At 39.3% G+C, this 23,613-nt stretch overlaps 1 protein-coding gene across 1 annotated transcript in view; it reads right to left on the reverse strand.

The window, feature by feature from the left end:
• Positions 1–19,297, reverse strand: part of SCAF8 (SR-related CTD associated factor 8) — a 51,940-nt gene extending 32,643 nt beyond the window's left edge. Inside the window, exon 1 of the mRNA XM_054162698.1 lies at positions 18,938–19,297. Coding sequence (XP_054018673.1) covers positions 18,938–18,967 — 30 coding nt within the window. The 5' untranslated portion in view covers positions 18,968–19,297. The remainder of the gene's footprint in view (positions 1–18,937) is intronic.
• Positions 19,298–23,613: the final 4,316 nt, after the last annotated feature.

The following is a 23,613-nucleotide window of genomic DNA, read 5'->3' on the forward strand; positions in this document are numbered from 1 at the left end:
ATACACAAGTAGCAGAGTTGTGCAACAGTTTTCTCTGAGGATACAGTAATGACTCTATTCTTTCTTTCCCCCCTATATCTCCTAGCAGAAGCAATCCAGCATGACAGATACTCATCAGAAGTTAGCTACATAGTGAGAATGTTACTTTTAACTTCATAGCTATTGACTGACAATTGATAATTGAAAAAAACCTCCTTCCTTCATATTGAGTCTGGACTCCATTGTTTCACATGCTGTGACAACCCCTTGCAAAGTATGACTTCAAAAAAAATGCTGCTCTTTTCTCCTTTAACTGGAGGTGTTAATAGACAAAGGACTGCCTGATATTTCCTTTCACATAGAAAGAAACCAGATACAAAATGCCAAACTAGTTTTAAGGATATTCTTAACTTGCATTGCACTTCTGTTTACAAAGCATGTATTTATAAGCATGTTAGGTCAAAACCAGAGCCCTGATAATGGGAATGGCCACCCATAGACAATTTTTAAATTCCTTCCTAAAGACAGCAAGAATTGGGAGTTTTTTTCTGTTAAATGGTCACTGGAACAAAGGCAAAGTCAAAAGACCTCTCTCCTCTCATACTACCCATTGTGAGCAATATTGAACAAGATTAATATCTATATTGATATTAACAGTATCTTTAACTTTCCAAGATAAATTCAATTTTCAGCAAATTACTACCTCAAAAAACGTAATTCATAATTTTCCACATTTAACAAAGTAAAAAGCAACAGTAAGCAGGATCAAACACCAAAAAGGATTAAGTAACCTTTTTAAGTCATGCTCCTCAAATTGATCAAAATAATTTATTACTCTGAAGCTAACATGTGGATATTCTTCAATCATACTTGAGTTTCAAAAGGACAAGGAATTCTTCTCCCTGCAAACATGAAGTGCTTTTTTCTATCCTTTCCTGACTAAACCAGTTTTAACTAAAACTTTTCAGAGCTGTCAAAAGACAAACTGGGAGGTGGGGGGGAAACCTGGTTTGCACAAATATATATACATCAGTCTTCTCAGACTGATTGAAAGGATTTCCATTATAACAGTGAAACTACAATCAGTTTACAACTAGATATCCACTTTTAAAACAACTCCTTCTCACTAATGCTAACTGCTGTTGCAAAATATTCCAAATTACTAATGTGCTTCTTATTCAACAAAGAGCAGTAAGTTTCTAGAACTCAAATAGATCAAAATGCTCTTTACCACCACAGAGAGAAAAGGAAGAAGAGAGGCAGGAAAAAAAATTTCAGGATTCTTCAATCAATTTCTTCTTGTTCTTCTACTCATAGTTCAGTGCCCAACTTGATGTTACCCACATGTGATTTATCAGACTGTGGATCACTCATCTTGGCTACTGCCTTTGCTGGATGATATACAATGACAGCTAAACTATTTCTGGGGCCACTGTAGAGACAGAAATATTTTGCTTGCATTCAAGCAGTGGCTGATCAGTCAGTTTGGGTATTCCTGTTCAGCACTCTCAAAGCCCAAAATACTAGTAAAAGCAATTCACAGACACATGACAGAACGTGAAATCAACCTAGATTCAAAAAGCCACCTTGCCAGTCCAAGAAGAGCGAGCAGCAGGAACTGCTTCAGCTATGACACACACAGCTATGAGGAGACAGAACTGCTGACTCACATAGATATGTCAGGACCACACCTGACCAGTCCATCAGCTTTGAAATGATCGGGGGGGAAAATCAAAACAGGCCAGCTCAAAGCATCAGGAATGCTACAACACAGTACTGGGAAACACAAAATAGTAGTACACAACTGGTTCTGAACCATCAGCTGCATGCAGTCAGGTATCTTAGTATGACATACACAGAAAATACCAAAAATCAACAGGATAATAAAGGTTGTTACTAGAATCTCATTACTTTATTCCAGGTAGCAGAAAATCAAATGTAGTGATTTGAGGGATTCAAAAAGAAAAACAAAAAAAAAGGGGGGGGGGGGGGGGGGGAGAAAAGGAAGGGGGAAAAAAAAAAGCAACACAAAAAAACCCTCCAGCACAATTAGGGAAACTAATTAGAGACAGGCTTTTTGGACAATGGCTATACATGCTCCAGGTTTTAATTGCCATTTAAAGAAAAAAAAAAAATTACAAATCTAGTAGGTGGAAAAAGCCAAGAAAAAATGATAATAATAATTTTTTTTTTTAAAATCAATCTTGATTTATTTTCGCTTAATTGCCTCTAAGAAACTTTTTATTTCTTCTAAATACATATAATTTTGAGAAGTACATCCACTTAGAAAACTAGTGATTTGGGTCTATCAGTAGATGGCAGAAGCCCCAAGCAGCAGCATTTGTAATAGGGAGAAACTGAGGGCCCATTGTAAAATACCTACTGGCAATTTTGAAACATGTAGTATACCACTTGTTTTTAGCTTTTGAAAAAAAATTTAATTTCTTTGCAAAATTAAGAAATGTGGCCTTTGCTTCCCCAGTCTTAATGACCTCCACTCTCAGCCTTCCTTCACAGGAGACACTCTTCAGCCCTCTGATCATTCCTGTGGCCCTTCCCTGGATCCACTCCACAGGTCCACAGCCTTTCTTGTGCTAGGAACCCCAATATCCTGTACCCCAGATGCAGTATCCAAAGGGGTCTCACGAGAGCTGAATCAAGGGGCAGAATCACCACCCTCAACCTGATGGCCATGCTTCTTTTTATGCAACCCAAAATTTGATTTGCTTTCTTGGAGCACATTGCTGTTTTGTGTCTGATCTTTCATCTACCAACACCCCCAAGCCCTTCTCTGCAGGGCTGCTCTCAATTCATTCATCTCCCAGCCTGTATTGATGCTAGTGATTGCCCTGGTCCAGGCACAGGAGAATCTTGCACTCACTTTTTGAACTTTATTATATGGACCCATTCATCAAGCTTCTCAACATCCCCCTGGACAGCATTCTGTCCCTTAAGCAGATGAATTGCATTGGTCATCTTGGTGTCACCTACAAACTTGTTTAGAGTACACACAATCCCACAATATAGTTGATAAAGATATGAAATACTATGAGTCTCAATACAGACCTCTGAAGTACCACCACTTGTAACTGATGTCCATTTGGACACTGAGCCACTGACTGCAACTCTTTGGATGCTGCCATCTACCAAATCCTTATCCACCAAATAGTTCACCCATTTGCTCTACTGCTGGTCTGGCTAAAGAAGTTAGGCTTTGTTGCTTCTCTAGTAATGAAAATTTGTTTGTTTTTTTTCATCTAGCATAGATGATTTTAAAGACAGAAAGCATTTAAAGGAATCAGACAACCTTCCAATCTAGTTAAAGCAAAATAACCAGGGAAAAATAACTGAGGAAAAATTGTGGAGACATTCTATACCAGAATCCTCTTCAAATGTGTTTATAAAAAGGTAAGGAACAAGCTCACAGTGTGAAAAATAATGAAGTGCTAGAATGGAACTCAAAAATGAAAGACCTACCAGGTGTGATTCATGAATTTTCACTTAAACAATTTCAATCTTGTAGCTCCAAGAGACAGGAAAAGCAACATGAATTTTTGACAAGCGTTCAAAAGGATAATCAGGAAAAAAAAGGATGTTAGGTTCAATGTTTGCACCAGGAAAGACTGTGTATTTTACCCATGAGAAAAATTAGCAGGAACACAGAAAATTCCACGCAGGTACTGCAAGGAAAAACCCCATCTCAGTCTACCATTTCTCCTCAAAAGTCTTCATGAGCACACTGAAAAAAATCACTGATATAGTCCACTAAATGACATTTACCAAAGATGTCTCACAAAGGGAGGATGTGCATAGTGGAAGTATTTGCATCATTTCTTATCTGGAAAACCAAAAAGCACAGAAAGTTGCTGTTGAAATCTGATGCACTGCTGTAGAGAGCATCACAGTTTGGAGTCTCTTTTTAATACGTGCTCTAAGAGAATAACAATTTCTCTCCAAACACTGCACATCTATTAACAGCTGATGATATATACATACATATCAAAATCCTATTCAAAACCCACTGAACTTGTTTGATAAATTAATTTTCCCCTCTCATTTAGTAATTGATTTTGCACCAGAAATTAAGAAGAATATGCTAATCTAAACAAAACCAGTACTCAGCTCCCAGCTACCCTAATATCTAAGAGGGATAAAGAGTCTACTGATATTTGCCTGGAAAAGAACACTGCTGTGAAGAGCTGTGTATTCACTCAAGGATCATTCTTGACAAAAAGGCTTCCCTAAGCTAAGTCACCATAATAGAAGCACAACATCTGGGAGAACGCTGCTCCATTAAGACCAAGGGAAAAATAAATCTGAAAGGTTAAATCCTAATTAAAAAAATACCAAAAACTGTACAGCATTGTACAAACCTTTGCTTCGTACTGTTTGGTTTTGAACTATAGCACATCACTCAAAACTGAAAGTGAGGCATACCATCTTTAAAGGTACATGGCATTTTACACACACAGAATTAACAGAAAGAAATGGTATGTCTGATGCTAAAGAAAAAAAAATAATAATGGCCTCCAAAGAACACAAATGTTAAAAAGGAACAAAGACTAAAGTTCTACAGAATTTCATGCATGAGAGAAGTCTAACAATCAGAGACAAGTCACTGGTAAGACAAATGATTTCCAAACTGCTGGCTCGGTTTTGGGGTAAAAAAACCCCAACTGTTAAATAATCAAGTTAGAACATTAAATACAAGCTTCCCATATGACCTTTTGGGAATAATTGTGTATTCCTCTGGAAGAAAAAGGCATAGCAAAAATAAAGGCTATAATTTCAGGTTACTGTAAAGGTGCCAGTGATTTTTCAACTGAGCACACTTAATAGTAGTAAACATTAGCTTGTAGCATCAATGAAAATTTAATGGTCTATCAGTTTGTTCTAGAAAGCTGTGGACAAGACAGCCTGTCTCAAGCTGTGTACAAGAACTGCCTATTTCAAATATTCTAGATGACTGAACATACTCAGATCCCAACACATTGCAAACACTACTGGAACTACAAAGTACAAATTAACAATCTTCCCAACTCATTTATAGGCAAAGAAAACAACAGATCAATTTGCAGTGAATCTGGGAGGAGGGGGGGAGTTGTTTTACTGCTTTGCTGTATGGAGATTCCATCAAGCTGTGCCCTACACACATCCCCATTTTTATAATTAGGTGGGGATCAATCAATAGACCTTTGAAAGAAGTATGCAAGTTTGATTAAATTCCAACTATGAATAACAGGAAATCCTTAAAAGGAAGTCTTAAATCAGATTGGCACTTCAGGGGCAAAAGGAGTCCACAAAGATACACATCACCAAATCCTATCTGTCTCAGTGAAAGCAATTCCCAGGGTAATGATCATGCAAAGTTGGAATCAGATACCAGCCAAATGGCCATGTAAGCACGTAACAGCTTATTAGACACACGGCACTTAAAAGTCTTCAAGATGATCAAAGTAACAGGTACTTTTTAGGGTAAATTTTTGCTCTAGTGTTATAAGACTATCCCTAAACTCATTCCATTACTGAGTTGTAAAAGTAAAATTTGTTGTTTTACAAGTTCTTATCCTAACACAACTGTACAAAAATGTAACAAGGAGCCATAAAGGGTCAAATTTGAACCAGTAATTCCTTCCCATATGTCTTTGGTAGGGTGTATAACAGTTAACCAATTGAAATCAAGAATCAGAATACTACTTTATCCAATTGTGCTTCAATCCCCAAACTCCTTGGCCTTGTGTCACATTGAAACATTTATAGCATGACTTATTGACATAAGCAGGTGAAAAAAACCCGTATAGCTTATGTTGTTAACCAAGTCTACTGCTTCACAGGACTGTGAATTGGGAAATTCTCAGGGAAGGACTTGAGAGGTGTGAGGACTTAGGGTGTGCTTGTGGAAACTTGATTCATGAGAGGGGAAGACCCTGTATAAAAATATCAAATCTCAGCATCATTAAGGTTGGAAAAGACCTCCAAGATCATAGAGCCCAATCGATAACCTAACACTGTCAAGTCGACCACTAAATAACGTCCCCAAGTGCCACATCTACACAGTTTTAGTATGTTTCCAGGGATTGTGACCACTTCTCTTCTCTGGGAAGCCTCTTCCAATACTTAACTAGTCCTTCAGTGAATAATTTTTTCCTAATAATCAATCTAAACCTCCCCTGGTGTAACTTGAGGCTGTTTCCTCTCATTCTGTCACTTGTTGTAATATATCAGATTCCTTTACCAATTCCTCCAGAATTTCCTGAAATGGCATATATATTCCTTTATCACCCTCCACATCCAAAGCCTTGTCAAGTCTTGGAATGTTCTTGTCAACTTCACCTAGCTCCAGTCAGTGTGGCCATTTCAAGTGCCCAGAAGAGCACTGATAATTAGGTGGGCGACATCTGGTAATCAGGTGAGGGGCAATCAAAAAACCTTTGATAGAGGCATGCATGCTTCTACCATGTTGTTAATTAACAGAGACCTGGCAACTGTTTCGAGCTCCCTGACTAACCATGCCTCTGGGTTGAGCATCACCAAGAAGCAACCACTTCTTCTTGGACCCTACACCAAGGGTATCATTGCTATCAGCACTGCCTTCCTCTGTCTCTCTCTTGATCCCTCTTTTTAAATTCTTTCTGTTCTTTCTACCTTTATGCAATGTTTTTTTTGTCTTCTACTCCCCCCTTTTTTTTCTCCTTACTTCTCACCCCTCCTCCTTTCCTTTTTTTTTTAAGCTAAAGCATGGAAGAAAATACATTATTACTGATGCATACCCACAAAACTTTAAGTCTCAGTTTTCAGTACCATATCCTAAACCAAACATTCCTTATATACCACACTCTCCATTGCAGTCAATTATCTGTAAATAGATGAGAAATTGTCTTCATAGGGATTTTGTATGCATTTGTTGAACAATGAAAAAAATGGTATTTCCTCACACATCTCCTTCAGAATCAGCAGCTTCCAAATGCAACAAATTACATAGATTTACTACAGAAATGCACATTTAAGTGTTAATTTCCCAGAACAGATCAGGCTGCTAAATAAAGCCAATTACAGTAACTTTGTGTTTTCTTCTATCTGACAAGGCAATGTCATAATTTGCGCAGTAAAAAGCAATGGTGTTGAGTGTTAGAAAGCTAGGTAATAGGCAATATTCCAGTGTACATGTAAGCTAGGCTTAACAGCACTATTAAAACTCCTTTTCCACACCATAATTTTTAATAAACCAAATCCTATTTCCAAACATTGTCTAGGGAAAAAAAAATAAAACAAAAAAAGCAACCAACCAATCAACAAACCCCAACAACAACAAAACACTGGCTTACTTAAAGATTAAATGAGCTGTATAAATTACATTTTGGAAACAGGGGAAAGTCAAAAGGTCAAGTTGCTGCTGTAGATAAAAGCAATGAATTTCTGCTCTCTATTTTTAATTTAATTCTGTTAAGAATAGTGTTCTTCAGGAGCAAAAAGTTTATTCTATTGTGAACAGCAGCACTTTACAAGACAGTAGATGCTACATAACATTAAGCTATGGTCTAAAGTTCCTCAAGTAAAGCACAGGCAGCACACACAAACTACAACCACTATTGATGGTCAGTTGCTTTCAGAGTAAATTACTACACAGAAGGCTTCTACAAGCTCTTTTAACACGATCCTCAACAGGCAAGAGAGCCAGGCAGTTGTTTCTATACCAAAACCTTCAATAAAAATTAGAACAAAGTACTATACTAAAATACAGTTTCATAAGTAACATATCCCTTTTCATACCCCTGGCCACATCTTACAAAGGCAAGGAAAGAGCGGCTAGGAAGTAATTTTTCATTTAAGTCTAATTTTGCCATTAGAAGGTTTGAAAGCTGAGAACACCTCTGGCTTCATGTGATCCACAGGAGCAGATATTCACACAGCTGACTGTTATATCATTATATTAACTAAGGGAATAAACATTTTCATACTGATACTCTAGGACTCAAACTAATTTCTGAGATTAGGGCCAAAGTAGTGTCAGGGATACCAATTATGACATCTCTGAAATAATATTAATTCTCTGGCTTCTACCAGGTCAAAACACTAACCAAACATTGTATACAAAAGTAAATGTCTAAAATTTCAATGTGCAAAAGACAAAATAAATACTAGAAGTCAAGCCTAATACAATATATCCTAACATTAGGTTAATTCTTTCACATTTCAATAGCACAAAAATAAATCAAATCCAATTGTATATACAGAAATAGTCACTGAATTGCTTACCAAATATTTATATCCCCACACTGTAAAGAACAAGAAAAGAGTATTGTGTCAGTTATTGCTTAAAAAAAAAACAAAAACATAGAATCAACAAAGTTTAGTTATGTTGCATTTTACACAAGCTCCTGAAAATTATCTGTAGGAAGAGTTACTTTAATCATGTGAGTGCATGCCCCAGTGCAAAGGATGCACTGAATTTTTCCTGGATCCTGACTAGGATACTAGCGAGAACTGCTATTTAAACTCAATCAATGTATTGCTGCTTTCTGTGCTGCACAGAACTGTTAAAATACATACCAAATATGTGCATGTAGGATGACCAGAATGGCAGATGCTCCATTCTGCATATAGTATTTTAGTTTGGAGGGAAAACACAAAATAGTTCTTTTCTTCCAATAATCAACAAAACAATACAAGTTGCCAAAACCCAACATAAAAAAACAAAACAAAACCACAACCCACAGAACAAGAGTGGGATGGAACTCTACAGCAACTATCTTAATACAACTGTTTTCAAACACTTGAAGTCTATGATGTGATTTAAATTAATAAACAAAAAGTAATAGTCAATATGCTTGAGATCCCAGTGTGTGTCTTCCTATTACTGTTGCATATAAATGATTTATAAAGAAATTTAAAAGCCATCAAGAACAGTCACACAAAAAGCCTGCCCCCCCCCATCAGCTGTATTAAATGCCACTTCACATATGTTTATGTTTAAGGAGGACACCTGAATATTCATCCAGAGTGTTTAAGTAATGAAGTGAAATAACATGCAAAGGTAATACAGCAGTCTTTCTAGCCCAGCATATTTCAGCTCATGGAGAAGTCAGATGTTACCATCACTGCTTTTCTCAGTCCACCTAACCCTTTCATTGTAACAAAGCAGTATTAATTGTGACTTTCACATTTACCAAACCTGAACAATTTGAGATGGAACAACAAAATTCCATTTTAGTTTGCATATATTTAGGCCAAAAGGCATATTACAGCCTATTTACAATTTCCTCTTCAAGACTACTTTCAAAAAAAGCTTTTAAGTACTGTTGGTACAGCTTTCTTTGTACAAATAGCCTACGACTGTAAAACTAGAATTTAAAGAAACCAGTTGGATTCAACTCTATAGTCTTCTGAATTGCAGGCAACTAGGAAACAGATGTTAAGTTGAGAATAGTCTCTACAACATACTTAATTTGCTCCTAGCCCTTCACATGCCATAAAATACAATTGCCCACTTCATAGTAACTTAAGATGTTCACTGCAAAGGAAAAAAAGTTTAGAAGCACCTGGACCACATACAATAGCTAAGCAAGACTGGGCACTTTACCAACACCTAAGATCCCAACAAAAGAAAGGAAAGATTGATCAGAAAATCTAGATGATCTTTGAAAACTTATCACATAAGGAAAAAAGGAATATAATAGGGGAATTTCACTTTCTACAACTTTTTTATTGTTCCAGCCATATGGCTTATTTCCATAATTAATATTTTGTCATTATTTTATAACTGATTCTAGATCACAAACATGGGAATTGATCAGCTTCAGGTATTATTTCAGTTTCTACTGATTTCCAGGGGGAAGCTTGCGAACTGGAGAAGCAGCCTATTTTCTTTTTACAATACGATGGTTTGGTAAAGCATGGCGCAGTATGAAATTAAACATCTCGAAAAAGTCTAAATACAATCATACCTCTGCAACTATGAGATATGAAATACAGGGACAAATCTTAAACCTCATGAAAATCAATGACTCACACATTTTCTCTGCCAACCAGTTTTAGGGCTCATAACAAAAGCTGTCCCATCATACTGATTTCAAAATATTTGCTCCTTACATGTGCTTTTAAATCCATTGCATTCACAATGAAGCTTCATGATTTCATTATTTTTTTTAATCATGGTTGGATTTCTCCAACCAATATAATCATTATATAAACATTCCTCCTTTCCTGTTAAGTATTCCACTTCACTTTTCAGATAATTAAAAAGCAGTGGCTACTACTGTGTATCTCATAACCAAGACATGAAGATCAAAATGTTATTTGAAGTTGTAATTTTGAGGAGATTCAGAGAATATCCTATTTCTTTTCACACAAACCAGCTTTGATTTCTTAGTATGTATAGGAGATTTGGTATTCTGAAAGACTTAAGTACAATCAGATCTTTCCATATGCTTCTAGCAACCTGGTTAACACATTGAAAGCTCTTTGGATTCAACCTCTGGAAAATCCCAATACATTTATAATTATTTCTCTTCTTAAAACTGCAATCACAGCAATATCAAAATATTACAATTGCATTTTTATCTATCATACTATTCCTAAATTATTTGTCAAGTGTGCTCCATAAAGTCATGCCATGAGGCCAGTATGTTTAAATCAATAATTTCATAGTGAGCAAAAATTTACAGTATTTTGTAATTCTTTAAAGAAAAAAATGTGCCATAAAATAATAGGGATGGAAAGCAAAGGATGCACATAATTAATTCTACATCAGTTTGCAAAAGTAACAGAAAAACCAACCAACCAACCCAAGGAAATCCTTACCATTTAACTCCAAATGAATGAGTATTTGGAAGCACTGAACCCTAGGCCAAACAACACAAGAAGATGGATCTTCTGAAATATCTTACCCTCCCAAATGCATGTCTATTTCAACTCTAAATGCCAATTCAAACATGTAAGACAGCTGTTTATTGCCTTGAATAAAACACCTTGTGCAGCTGTCATCGGTGTTTCTAAAAGCTAACATTATAGACAAAACTTCAGAATAAACAGGTACCTTCAATCTCTCAGTTTGTTGCTACCCTATGCTGTTTTACTGCTCAGCCACCATCCACCCAAAACACCATTTCCTGCTACTACTGCCTCCAGGATCTCAGCCCCACAGCTTTTACACATCCTTTGTGCCTTCATCGTAAATGGGAACCAGAGCACTCTCTGGCCTCAAAAGCCATCAATAGAAAACACAACAAGGCCTTACCATCCACATATGTATTTCATAATATCATGCACTATATTTCTGAATGTCAAAGCATCAGAAAAATGATCACTGGCTACCTGCCTGTATAATCACAAAATTAGCATAAAATATAGCCACTATTATTCATTTGGAACTTTTAAATAACAAAACCAAATCTCATTCAATGAAGAATTGTACTCACTAAAACCATGTAAGCTCTGTAGGCCATCTTGAAAAAAATAAGTGGAAAGAAAATTATCTATTATTTTGCATCCACAGTTGCCATTTCTGTACAAATGGTAGCTAGCTTACTTGCCAAAAGCATAAGGGCAGGCTACTACAAGAAATATATACTTATAGTGGGGATAAATGTGACAGAGCACGATAGTGGTAATGCAATAATTTCCTCATATTTCCTCCAAATTTTAACAATTCCTTTTTAAATTCTACTTTTAAAAATATCTCCTTTTTGTCAATACAACTGGCAAGAACAGGTGAAGAACTAGTATAGCAATAGCTGAGGATCCACTTTATCTCTTAAAAAACACGTATCCTACAGCACAGAAGCTGCTGAATAAGGTTGAAAAAAATATCCAGCTTGACAGCCACTGCTGCCAATACTCCTAGAGAAACACTCCAGAGAAGTAGCTCCAAAGAAACAACAAAATGAAAGGACAGAAACACATATGCAATCCATGAAAATCTCTGAAACACCTCACTGAAATCTCAGTGCACATGTGAACATACAATTATGCACCATTGTCCTAAGCCTCACAAGAGAGTTACATCAGCAGTTGCTGAGGCCAGAAACACAGGCTCTAATCAAAACTGAATCAGCTGCTCAGGATAAATGCCTTGGTAGCTGTCCAGAGGTAGAATGATGGATCAGGTTTACTGAAGAAAAAGGTGGGCCTCTTCCTAAGTGGAAAAAAAAAAAAAAAAGTAATCAAGTGTCTAGAACACATTTTAAGACCTGCTTTATCAAATACTTTCTTCCTTCTGAGTGTCTTTTATGTCCTATAAGAAGGTCATTTGGATTACTAGAGTCTGCTTTTATAACTGCTATGGGAATACAGACTGTTGATGGCAAACACAAACAAGACCTGTTAAGATAATTTCAAGTACTTTGCCAAAGATTGTAGCCCTAGGTATCGTCTTAATGAGTAGGTGAAAATAAAAGGATCTGAAGTCATAAGAGTTCAGAAGTGCAACTGTTTTAAACTACAAAATGGTTCACTGCTCACTAAATGAGTAGCAAGAAGGACCAAGTCACACTTCCAACTATTTTGTTACAACTCGAGTGTTACCAGAACCCAGAGATCTACATTACCCTCCCAGGCTTGTAGAAGGGATCTATCCAGACCACCGTTTAAGAAGCAATTTAAAGTGTATGTATTAAAGACAAAAAAAGTAATCATCTGTCCTATACTACTTAATGAAAAAAAATAGGTCCTTGACTAAGATATGCACGCACACAAAAAAACCCTAACATTTTGAGCTTTTAACAGAGCTTTGCATGATTATGTCTTTACAGGGACAGAAGACAAGATTCTGTGGCTGGTGAAAGTCTAAGGTCAGGTTAGTCTTTGAAAACATTGTAATAAAACTATAAATATTTATTCAACACATGGAGACACTTAATTAGCTGAACATTAATATTTCCTGTATCTTAAAAAGGCCTTTATTTTCCTATGCCCTTCTAACAAAATACACAGTTCAGCCAGCAAAGTTCAGCTCCTGCTGAGATGCAACAAAGTATTTACGTATCACTGATACCACTCAATGGTTGGGACAGTCAAAGGGAAATTGACACACTCTTTATATTTTGCTGTATCTTAAGGGAATTCATGCAGTTTATAACGATTCAGTGTTTCTTCTCTGAGGAGCAGTATCACAGTATCACCAAGGTTGGAAGAGACCTCAAAGATCATCAAGTCCAACCTGTCACCACAGACCTCATGACTAGACCATGGCACCAAGTGCCACATCCAATCCCCTCTTAAACACCTCCAAGGGTGGTGACTCCACCACCTCCCTGGGCAGCCCATTGCAATGGCGAACGACTCCCTCAGTGAAGAACTTCCTCCTCACCTCGAGCCTAAACTTTCCCTGGTGCAGCTTGAGACTGTGTCCTCTTGTTCTGGTGCTGGTTGCTTGAGAGAAGAGACCAACTCCCTTCTGGCTACAACCTCCCTTCAGGTAGTTGTAGACAGCAATGAGGTCACCCCTGAGCCTCCTCTTCTCCAGGCCAAACAATTCCAGCTCCCTCAGCCTCTCCTCATAGGGCTTGTGCTCAAGGCCTCTCATCAGCCTTGTTGCCCTTCTCTGGACACGTTCAAGTGTCTTAAACTGAGGGGCCCAGAACTGGACACAGTACTCAAGGTATGGCCTAACCAGTATGGGATTATAAAGCAAAATAAAACTGAAGACCTTTTTCAAATCTATCACAGAGGTTAAAAACGAAAAACAGTGACAACTTTTCAGATCCATGTGTTCACAGGCACACGTGAATACCACTGAGATAACTTTTTATTCCAAAAAATAAGTAAACAAAATGCTTGCCTCCCAATTTGCTACTAAAAATCAATCATGAATATAGGACTATAAATACAGTATCAGATAAACAAAAAAGGAAAAAAGCTTTGAATATATCATAGTTGCAGAACCCTTCAAAATGTAAGGATATGGAAGACTGCACTATTTTATGACTGGTAAAATATTAGAAGTGGAAACAGGCACAAGTTCTCTCATTTTCTCAGCAACTAGGAAAAAATGCTCTGCAGTCAAGTGCTTCAGCCAACGTGAAACATGCAGCAGAATCTAAAAAAAAATAGTACGTAGCTTGCCAGAGGATTAGCTTACATGCCGCTTCACCATTCCCTACACTTAACTGCTACTATCACTACTTAACACTAATCAAAGCCCTGGCTCCTCATTTCAAAGAGGATCGTTTTTTCCCCACTCTCCCCAGCTATTCAGCATCTCTCTCTATTTAGCATCTTAACTAAGTACACCACTTCTTTTTTTGTTTGTTTGGGGTTTGGTGTCCTTTTTTTTTTTTTTTTTTTTACGCACTGGAAGGCTTCTTATCTGAAAAAGCTGCCTCAGTGACTTAGGATATGCCATTTGTGTGTCCCTACACTCCAATGCTCAGTAATTAAAATGTGGGTATTTCCAAGGGTCACATTTCTGAAATTGTCGTCTACTGAACTGCTCCCCACTACCACTTACAACATACCTTCTAAAAAACCCCATCATGATAAAGGTGATCCACAGACATGAAGTGCAAATAGAGTATACAGAGAACAGTATTGAAAGCAAGTGGTTAGTGACTGTTACATCCCTACCACTGACAAATTTCAGAAAAGAGTTAACCCCAAAGTAGCAATAATCACTTTATATAGTGCTTACCATTTTACATGGCTCTCACCACTCTAGACACCAAAAACTCAGTGACTGTGTTTTAAAATGAGCTATGTGAGTACCATAATTTTTACTGTCAGTAACAGCCGAACCCCAGCCTAGCAATGTGTGGAAGTTTTAATTGTGACTCTCACACCATAGAAGACATTTAAATTAGCAAGAGTAAAGGCATAGGAGCCCACCTCACTCTTTAAGCACACTATCTGTATCTCAGACACTTCATGTGCATTCTCACCTTAGTGCCAAGACTGAGCATATTCCACATCTCTCTCATGACCCTTAGTTTTCCATTCAATTCCCTGATACAGGAAAATTGTAGAGGGGAGAGGAATTAAACTTTTCCTACAAAACATGTTCAAACAAATCCATACGGCATTTCTGGAAGGAATGAGAAGATGTATGAATTTCAAAGGTGAAGCTTTGCCTTAAACTTTGTTGTATTTTTGTTTGGTTTTGTTCGTTTGGTGAGTTGGTTTAAGCGTGATTGCCTCTCCAATATCATAGTATATTGTGTTACCTAACAAATATGAAACACTATTTTTTAAATTTGTAGCACTGGACATTGACAACTATTGTCCACTGGATCCAACAATGTGCATTCTACAGCTAGGTATGTAGTTAAAATATGCAGAGGTCAGTCTCAGCAAAATGTTTTCAATACAAGCATTTTCAATAATTTGACCAAAAGACGTATTGCTCATGCATGAAATATTCTTGCTTTGTTTTTAAATAAAGAGGATGCAAAACCAAATCAAATCAAAACAAACAAACAAAACCACCGCAACAAAAAAGCCCAGTAAGGGCAGTATCGTGGACAGCAAGACTTAACAAAGTTCCTGTGACTGAAAATATTGAAAAATTTGAAACAGAAAAGCTATGTTTAATTGAACTAGATCATTGAATGACTACTGGAATCGCCTGCCCAGAGTAGTGATGGAGTGACTATCCCTGCAGGTTTTTAAGCAGTGTGTAGTCCTGGCACTTAGGGACATGGCTTAGTGTTTGACCCTTCAGTGCTGGGTTGAGGGTTGGACTGGATAATGTTTGAGCTCTCTTCCAATCTGATGCATTCTGTGACAAAGTGAAAAAGAATTTGAAAATACAAAGCTTGCTGCTACAAAAAGTACAAGTATTGCAAGAAAACTCTAAGGAGCATAGTGCCTAAAACCAATACCTGGAACCAATCTGAGAATGGCAACACTTGAAGCCGACAGCAAGACTGTAACACTAAAGTGACTATCTAACAAATACTGAGTTTTTCATTAGGTAACTCTGCAAGTAAAACATTACTATTGCAGTGGTGGAACCATGACTGCCTCTAGGCCAGTTCAATTCTTTTTAGACCATTTGAAAAATCTGAAACATTGCAGTTATTTTCCTCTTTCAATGCCTGTTCTTGTCTTTGATGTGCTTTTCAGAAAAAAATCCCTTGGATTTGGAAGGAAAATGATTCTGTAATGGTTAGCCTTCGTGATGACAACTGCAGCAACTGTGTAACATAGAACACTGCCGACTCCCTCGACAGTATACTAAGTTGTCTAATATTCTATTTTTCAGTTGCCAAGCAGTTTTAATCAAATATCAAAACATCGATCATTACATGAAAACAAAGAGCAAGTTTTATTTCAGAGAGTGATTATTTCTCATTTTTAAATTTGTTTTTCCCAAGATTTTAAATGTTAGGGCTAAGTATATGTTTAGGTACAGCACTGACAATACTACATATCATTGCTAGATATTGAACAGCTTTCCACAACAGCTGATATTATTTCCTATAGACATTTACATATTTCTTTCTAATCAAGTTAATGACAAGCCAATATTAATCGCTTCAAGTCTGACTATCACAGAGATAGCTATAGTATATTGCTTAGCTCACATACACATTTGAAATAACCTGTGTTACCTAGATGGACAGCTAGGTCCCTTTACTACAGCTTCACTGCAGAATATAAACACAATTCCTTCCTTTAACAAAAGAAACAAAACAAAAAAACCCAACCTAGAAGTACCCAACCTGCATTGATTAAATGTATTAAATATCTTCTTTCTAAACTGTATTTCAACAGTAAATAACATAAACTGTTTCAAATTGATTAACTGAAGATAAAAGGTATAGTAAAAATTTTTGTACAATTTAGTCTAACCCACCTGCTGCTAAATTGAATTTACAACTATTTTAAGTAAAAAATCTCTAGAACAGAACTCTGACATAATTTCTTAAGTATGACTTTAAAATATAACAAAACCAAAGAAAATATTTTTAGACATAAAGTTAATTAAAAGCATCTAGTTACAGCACAAACTGTAATCTACAGACTCATATGCTTCAGCTATTTTAAATACTTATTAATCACTTTACTGTTCTAAAATGCAAATTGTGCATAGGTCAGTTACGACCATAGATAATGATGGAAAGTTAATGACGACCAAGTTGTGTACTGAGTACAGAAGTGTTAAGAATTGCTAGCAACGACACCAAGGATTCCCCAAATGTAACAAGTCTTGTACCACTTCCAGGATCAGACGTCTTTAAAGCCTTCCTATCAGTGTAGCCTAAAACAAAACTGTAAGAGAAGACACAAACCAAAGTCTACTCATAAATGATCTCTATACCACAGAAGAGAAGTTTGTTAAAACGTCATTGCCCACTCTTCAGCATTTTCTTTTCCAGCAATTCACGTTTCATTGTTTTTCAAGCATTTTGAAGGTTTCAGGCATATTCTAAAGCTTTCCTCTTCAGTAGTTTTCACTTTATATCTTCAGAGTTAATTATTTTTATGGTGCTCAACACCTGAGTGCTCAGCAAGTCAGGCAGAAGTTTTTTTCCAATATGGAAGTAAAGACTTCTACTCACTAGTAGGTACATACAAGAAAAAGGTTCTAATCTAATTATGTTCTGTCTTTGTGACTAGACTCTTCCTTTCCTCACTTAACAATATAACACATAAGCAAATCAAGTAATAAAGAGGAAAAAAGTTTTCCAGTATTTATTTGTCTTGTAGTGACCACAATGTGATTCCTACTGAAGAATTCAAATTGCAAGTGCAACACCACCTAGAAGTGCACATAAGTTATGGCTGTTCAACCACTCCTGAGTTATTAGAAAGAGTCTGCCCATTTCAAAAATTTGTTTTATTGCAGCTTGGAGAAACAACATGGCTGGCACACTGTTCCATTACAAATCAATAAGTGTTTAAAAAACCCAAACCAGTACTGTATTACTTAATACCATTAATCCCATTCATCTGTACTGGCGGTAGCAAGAGCTCCAATATGTGAGCTGTCTGTAAAAATGTACATTGCAACTAGAGCTAACACTTTCTACAGTTAATATAAGTAAGAATCTTTTTCTAAGATGTGTAACTTCCCATAAAGAAAATAGGTGTTTATTTCCCTTCTTCTTACATTAACTACAAAATATAAATGACACAAAGTCTTGTAATGAAGAGGAACAAAGCGGTTGCCACAAGAACTACCTTGCAATAAAATAAACATGCACTATGTATACATAAGGAAAGGCAGGTGCTGTATTCATATGTGAGCCAGTATGCGTGCTTGCAGGTGCCTTAGTCCAATTTAAGCATAGTTCTTCAGTGGAGGACCTGAGCTCTTGCGCAGCACACTGGGAATATCTGCTTCCACCCTGACCACTGCGAATATTGTATTCTCAAACACAGAAATGAGCCCTCAGGCCTTTGTATTGCCATCCCCAGATTTAAAAACACAGCTCCACGAGGTGTTAGAAATGCGCACTGGCGAGGAGGAAGAGTAGCACCATAAGCGAGGGATGCGGGAAAGCGCAGAGACCCCGCGCCTTCGATCCAGGAAACCCCCCTGCCGCCCCGCGCAACCTCCTCAGGTCAGCGCGTGAAGTTACCGGTCATCACCGGCCCCACTGCACGCCAGGCGCAAGGAAGAGGCCTCCTCCACTTCGGCCTCCTCCCGCTCCCTCCTCTCCCCTCAACCCGCCGCTAGACCTATTCTTCTCCGTTCAGAGTCCCCCAGACTCACGGTGGAAAGAGGAGTGGGAGCGTGTCTCCAGTACCCTTTTCCCCCCATCCTGTTTCCCAGGGACGGTGACAACGGCCCGCTCCCGCCCGACGGGGGCGGGGGGGTGGGAAAGCCCCATGGCTGCCTCCAGAACCGCTCCACCACCCCCGGCCCCCGCCGTCTCGCTCAGCACCCCCAATTCCTGTCCCCTCCCCGCGGCGAGGCGCACGCAGCGGGAGGGGGCAGAAAAGGCGCCAGGGCCTGGGGCCCCGCCCGCTCCCCGACCCCGAGATGAAGGAGCTGGGGGATGGGGGGGGCGGTACACACCTCGCTGTTAAAGGCTTTCACGGCCTCCATGTCGCGGCAGAAGCGCGAGCCGGGCGGCTTCTCTCCGCTGATGGCGGCCGCACCGGGCCGCGGCCAGGAGGGGGCTAGTCTCGGTCTGCGTGTGCACCTCGCTCAGGGGCCGCCAGGCCTCCTCGCCATGGCGGGTGGCGCAGGGGGCGGGTGCGGAGGGACGTGAGCCGCTCGTTTCCGTCTCCTCCCGACAGTATGCGGCCTCCTCGCCCCGCTTCCCGCCCGGCGGCGCCGACGTCCCCTCCCCCGCTCGGCACCGCTCGGCCGCGCCGGCAGGAGATGGAGGAACAACGCGCAGAGGCTGCAGCGCGGGAGCCAATATGGCGGACACACGGGGGCTCCTCGTAGCGCAGCTCCAAGAGGCGCCGAGAGCGGCGCAGGAGGCTACAGCGCCGCCTGCCGGACAGCGTCAGCCCGCCCGCCGGGCTCTGCCGGGATGGCGGCCAGATCCGCCCCGCCCGCCCGCCTCCGCGCCCTCCCCGGCTCTGCGAGCAGGCGTGAAAAGAGGAGTTACGGAAACAAGGTGTTAAGTGCCGTAGTGTTTTGTCATCAGGAATTCTCTGGACGTCGCTTTCGCAGGTTCCGGCTAAAGGCCAGACTGCCAGAGGGGGACGACCGTTTGCCTCCTCACACCTTGCCCGCAGAGCCTCAGCTCCCAGCAAGGAGACCGGGAACAGCACCAGGCTTGAAGAAAAACGACTGTAAAAAGAATTGTCAGAACATAGACGGGAAAAGAAATTAAAAAATCACAACCAATTAGCAAACTATATTATTTATCAAGAGGAAAGAAGAAAAGAAAAATAATAATATGTAGTGCAAATCAATTGCAAATTCCAGTGCCATTACTACACGAATATAACTTGATAATCTGATGCCACAAAGTCTCCAAATCCATCCCCAGGCGTGAAGGCATTACTGTTCCATTACCGAGGGCGTACTCCCAAGCTACATCTTTGGTATAGTGCACTTGCTTCCCAGTGTGCAGAAGTGCTGTCTGTATTCCTCATCACCATTCCTGCCTCTCTTGAAACACCAACACCTCGCTCAGGTGAAAATCCCAGCAGGAACAGCTGTATCAAACAAGACTGGCTTCCAGGGCATAGATTTGTATTCTCTCAAACGCAAAGGCTGCCCTTTGACTCACCTTCATCAGGGAGAGCCTCAAGGAACTCAGAAGCATTGGGGATGAAACTTTGGATTTGTCTTTAGCTGCTCTTTTTCCACAATTGTTTTGTTCTTTCAACTCTGCTGACACAACAGAGCTCTGACAGCATGAATTTGGCTTCAATTCAAATTGATTCCATTATTTTCCAGTCAAGACTCTAGGGCCATGCTCTTTAGAAACTGCATATTCCTGCCCTCACAAGCGCCCTTCAGACCGGAGCCACAGGGTAGTGAATACTCCCACTACAGGCCAGAGTCAGGGACTTCCAAACTGGAACAAGCCTTACTCCACAAACAAGGTAATTTATTAATTAATATAACCCCAGCATTTGTTGCAGACCTGGAATCCAACATTTCTATTCTTACAGAAACACAAGGGAGACTAAGGATTTTCCCCCAACAGCATTACTTAGAGAAGTCCATCTCTAATACCAGTCACTGCTGTTGCAGTATTGTGTGTTAACTGCCTGGCTTGCTGTGTGACAGGAGTTCAAATTAGTGCACTTCAGGAGAAAGATCAATATGCTTACAATCAAGGGATGTTCATCTCTGGAACTGGGAATGAAGATCCATGAAGCTGGATCCAAATGGCTGAAGGAAGAAATCCTGTGAAGGTAAGACCCCCTGCTTTGCCTCAAACCACTGAAGCAAGGCTAAAACAGCAAAACCAAGTAGCTTCAAAACAGATTTTGAAGGCTATAGTGCCCAACCAAAGACCTGCAAAATTAATATTAAAATTGACTGCAAATGTAATATTAAAATTGACAGCCCTCAGTATGATAATGAACCAAATTGAGTACACACTAACATACAACTACATTACTCAAACTCTCCACACAGATCACCTAGAGGGCAGAGATGGCTGGGGTTAGGATATTAAAAACCACAAGAAGGACACCTTTCTGGGTGAAAGGCTGACTTTAGCAGAGAGGGGGACAGCTAATGGGCTGTGCTCCTTTTCTTCCACCCAAGACAGGGACACCTTTCTTGATGAAAACTGCATATTCAATGCACAGCTTAACTTTTGCCAGCATTAGTATTACTGTTATATATTAGCACTATTGAAAAGCCTTGCACCTTTGACTTTGTCAGATGCTCCACAAGATTTATTAACCTGATCTTGATCACTTGCAGTTAGTGCATTTATCACCAGCAATCCCAAACCAGTTGTATCTGTGGCTTTAATAAATTAAAGCTATCTGTTATTTTAATGTTCTGAATCTGTGTCAGTGCAAGTCCTTATGGGAGCACTGCAAAAGAGGCAAACATTGATTTTGTCAAACAGTGTCAGTAAGAGTTCTGAGGCTCTGAGACAGGCAGACAGCAGGATCTTACTCATAATGCAACAAGTAGGATGAAAGGAGGGGGTCTGGTCAGACTGAAAAAGAAAAGATAGTCATGGGATAGAGAAGGCACCCAGTACCAGCCAACACCTGTAACATAAAATGACTGAATAATGCTCAATTTTTATCATTCTGAAGCAATTAAATAAAACTCTTTAATGGAGATACATAGCAGGAGGTCAAGAGGCAGCAGTCTCAAATTAGAACAGGGGAGGTTCTGACAGAATGAGAGGGAAACCTTTTCTGCTGTGAAGATGGCCAAGCAGTGAAACACATTTCCCAGAGAAGCTGTGCAGTCTCCATTCCTTTCCAAGGTCCTGTGGAATAAAGGTCTTAGAAGGGACCTGTGAGCTCTCTAGTCCAGTCTCTGGCACAAAGCAGGATCAACTCTGAGTGGGTTACTAAGTGGAGTAACACTGATATTCTGTGAACTGCATAGCTCAGTGCAACTCCCTGGTACTCCTCTGCCAGAACTGCTCCTGCCTTCACAGATTCTTTAAGAGAAGCACACCTGCTTACTAGGAGGGACAGAGTCTCTGCTCCTCTTTTTTTCTTTCTTTTCCTGTGGGAATTAAGAGTAAACACAATGTGAAGAAGCCCCTCAGTTCAAATTATTGTAGAAGCTTTACATGGGATTCATTGTACTGCAAGAATAACTGGTAAAAATCATTGGCTTTGTAGTTACAACAATCTTCCAGGAGCTTTAATTTTAGGTGAAATTGAAGCAAGTCTAGTTTTCCTTATTAAAATGGATGGAATACCACCCTGCACAAGAAAAAGCTCTGCAAAAAGTACTTTGGAATTGGCCTCAAAGTGACCACAAAACTCCCATACAGTTGCTTTTCCAGAATATTTATTTCAGACACATAAGTTATTCCTGTGAAAGAAGGACAAGAATAAGTAAAGGAGAAACCAGAGAAAGAGGAGTAGGATTTATACTTAGGGATATATACACAAAGCCTGACCTCAAGAGCACAGAGCTTGAATTTGAAACTAAGTGGTTCCCCTCCTCCCATATTTAGCCTGTTTGCTGTAGGTCTGTAATAAACATTTAAACAAATATACTTACCACTTAAAGAGTTTAGATAACAAAGCCTTGCAACAACCCTATTTAATTCCAGCAGCAGAAAAAAAGCATAGAAGCAGAGTACATCTCTGATGAGCTAGGTACCATCCAAGAAACAGAATACAGAACAAATACTGCAGTTTATCTTCAATTATAACTAAATGTCCTAAATTAAACAAACATACAAATTAAATAATATCAAAACAGTATTAGTGCAGAAACATTGTCTCATTCTGGGGCAAGCCCACCTTGCCCCCCAAGAGTGATTCAATGACTTGCATTGAACTCAAAGTCAAAGCTGGGAGACTTCTCATTGTGTTGGGGAGAGGGATGAGTGTCAGCTTGCTGCATGACACAAGCCTTGTCCAGTTCCAGTGCCCTGTGCAGGTGCTGAAACTTGTACCAGAATCTCCAGTTTTGCAAATAAGATCCTGTGGCAATGCCAGCGACGAGCAGTGTGAGCAACCTGGCAGTGTAGGCCTAGAGCCTGACATGGTGGTAGGCCATGCTCAGCGTTAATGCAGAGCCAGCTAGCAGTGTACCAAAACAGTGCTGTGCCTGTGGCATGTAACTAAAACAGGACACTGGTAGCTATAAACACAGAAAGTTATCTTGGGACAACGGGACATGCACCTGCATCAAGAAACCTCGCGTGTCATTAGTAGTTGGACCAATAATCTATAATAGTGCGATGTGTGGTCACTCATCGAGAACCAATGAGTCCATGCCAGCAAGGCACTCCAAGTTTATATAAGTTGTAGAAGTTCCCTTGCTACACACTTCTGCCTTTCCTTTCCCTTCTTCTTCTTTGCTTTACACTACTGTGCTATACTTGCACCATAGGCCTGCAATACTGGAACAATAAAGGAACAATACTCGATCATATTGGTCAGCTGTATTGACTCCAATCTCCGTCGTCGATAAGATCCTACTTGTTTTCCAACATGTCAATTAATTATATGTGGGATTTGCATTGATGGGACATGCTTCCTGTGTGGATGCTAACAGATTTGCAATTCTGAGAGAAAAGTAAGACTGAGTAGACATTTAATATGATATTTAGTAATTTTTCT

Source organism: Dryobates pubescens, chromosome 6 (assembly GCF_014839835.1).
Source record: "Dryobates pubescens isolate bDryPub1 chromosome 6, bDryPub1.pri, whole genome shotgun sequence".
Taxonomy (NCBI): Eukaryota; Metazoa; Chordata; class Aves; order Piciformes; family Picidae; genus Dryobates; species Dryobates pubescens.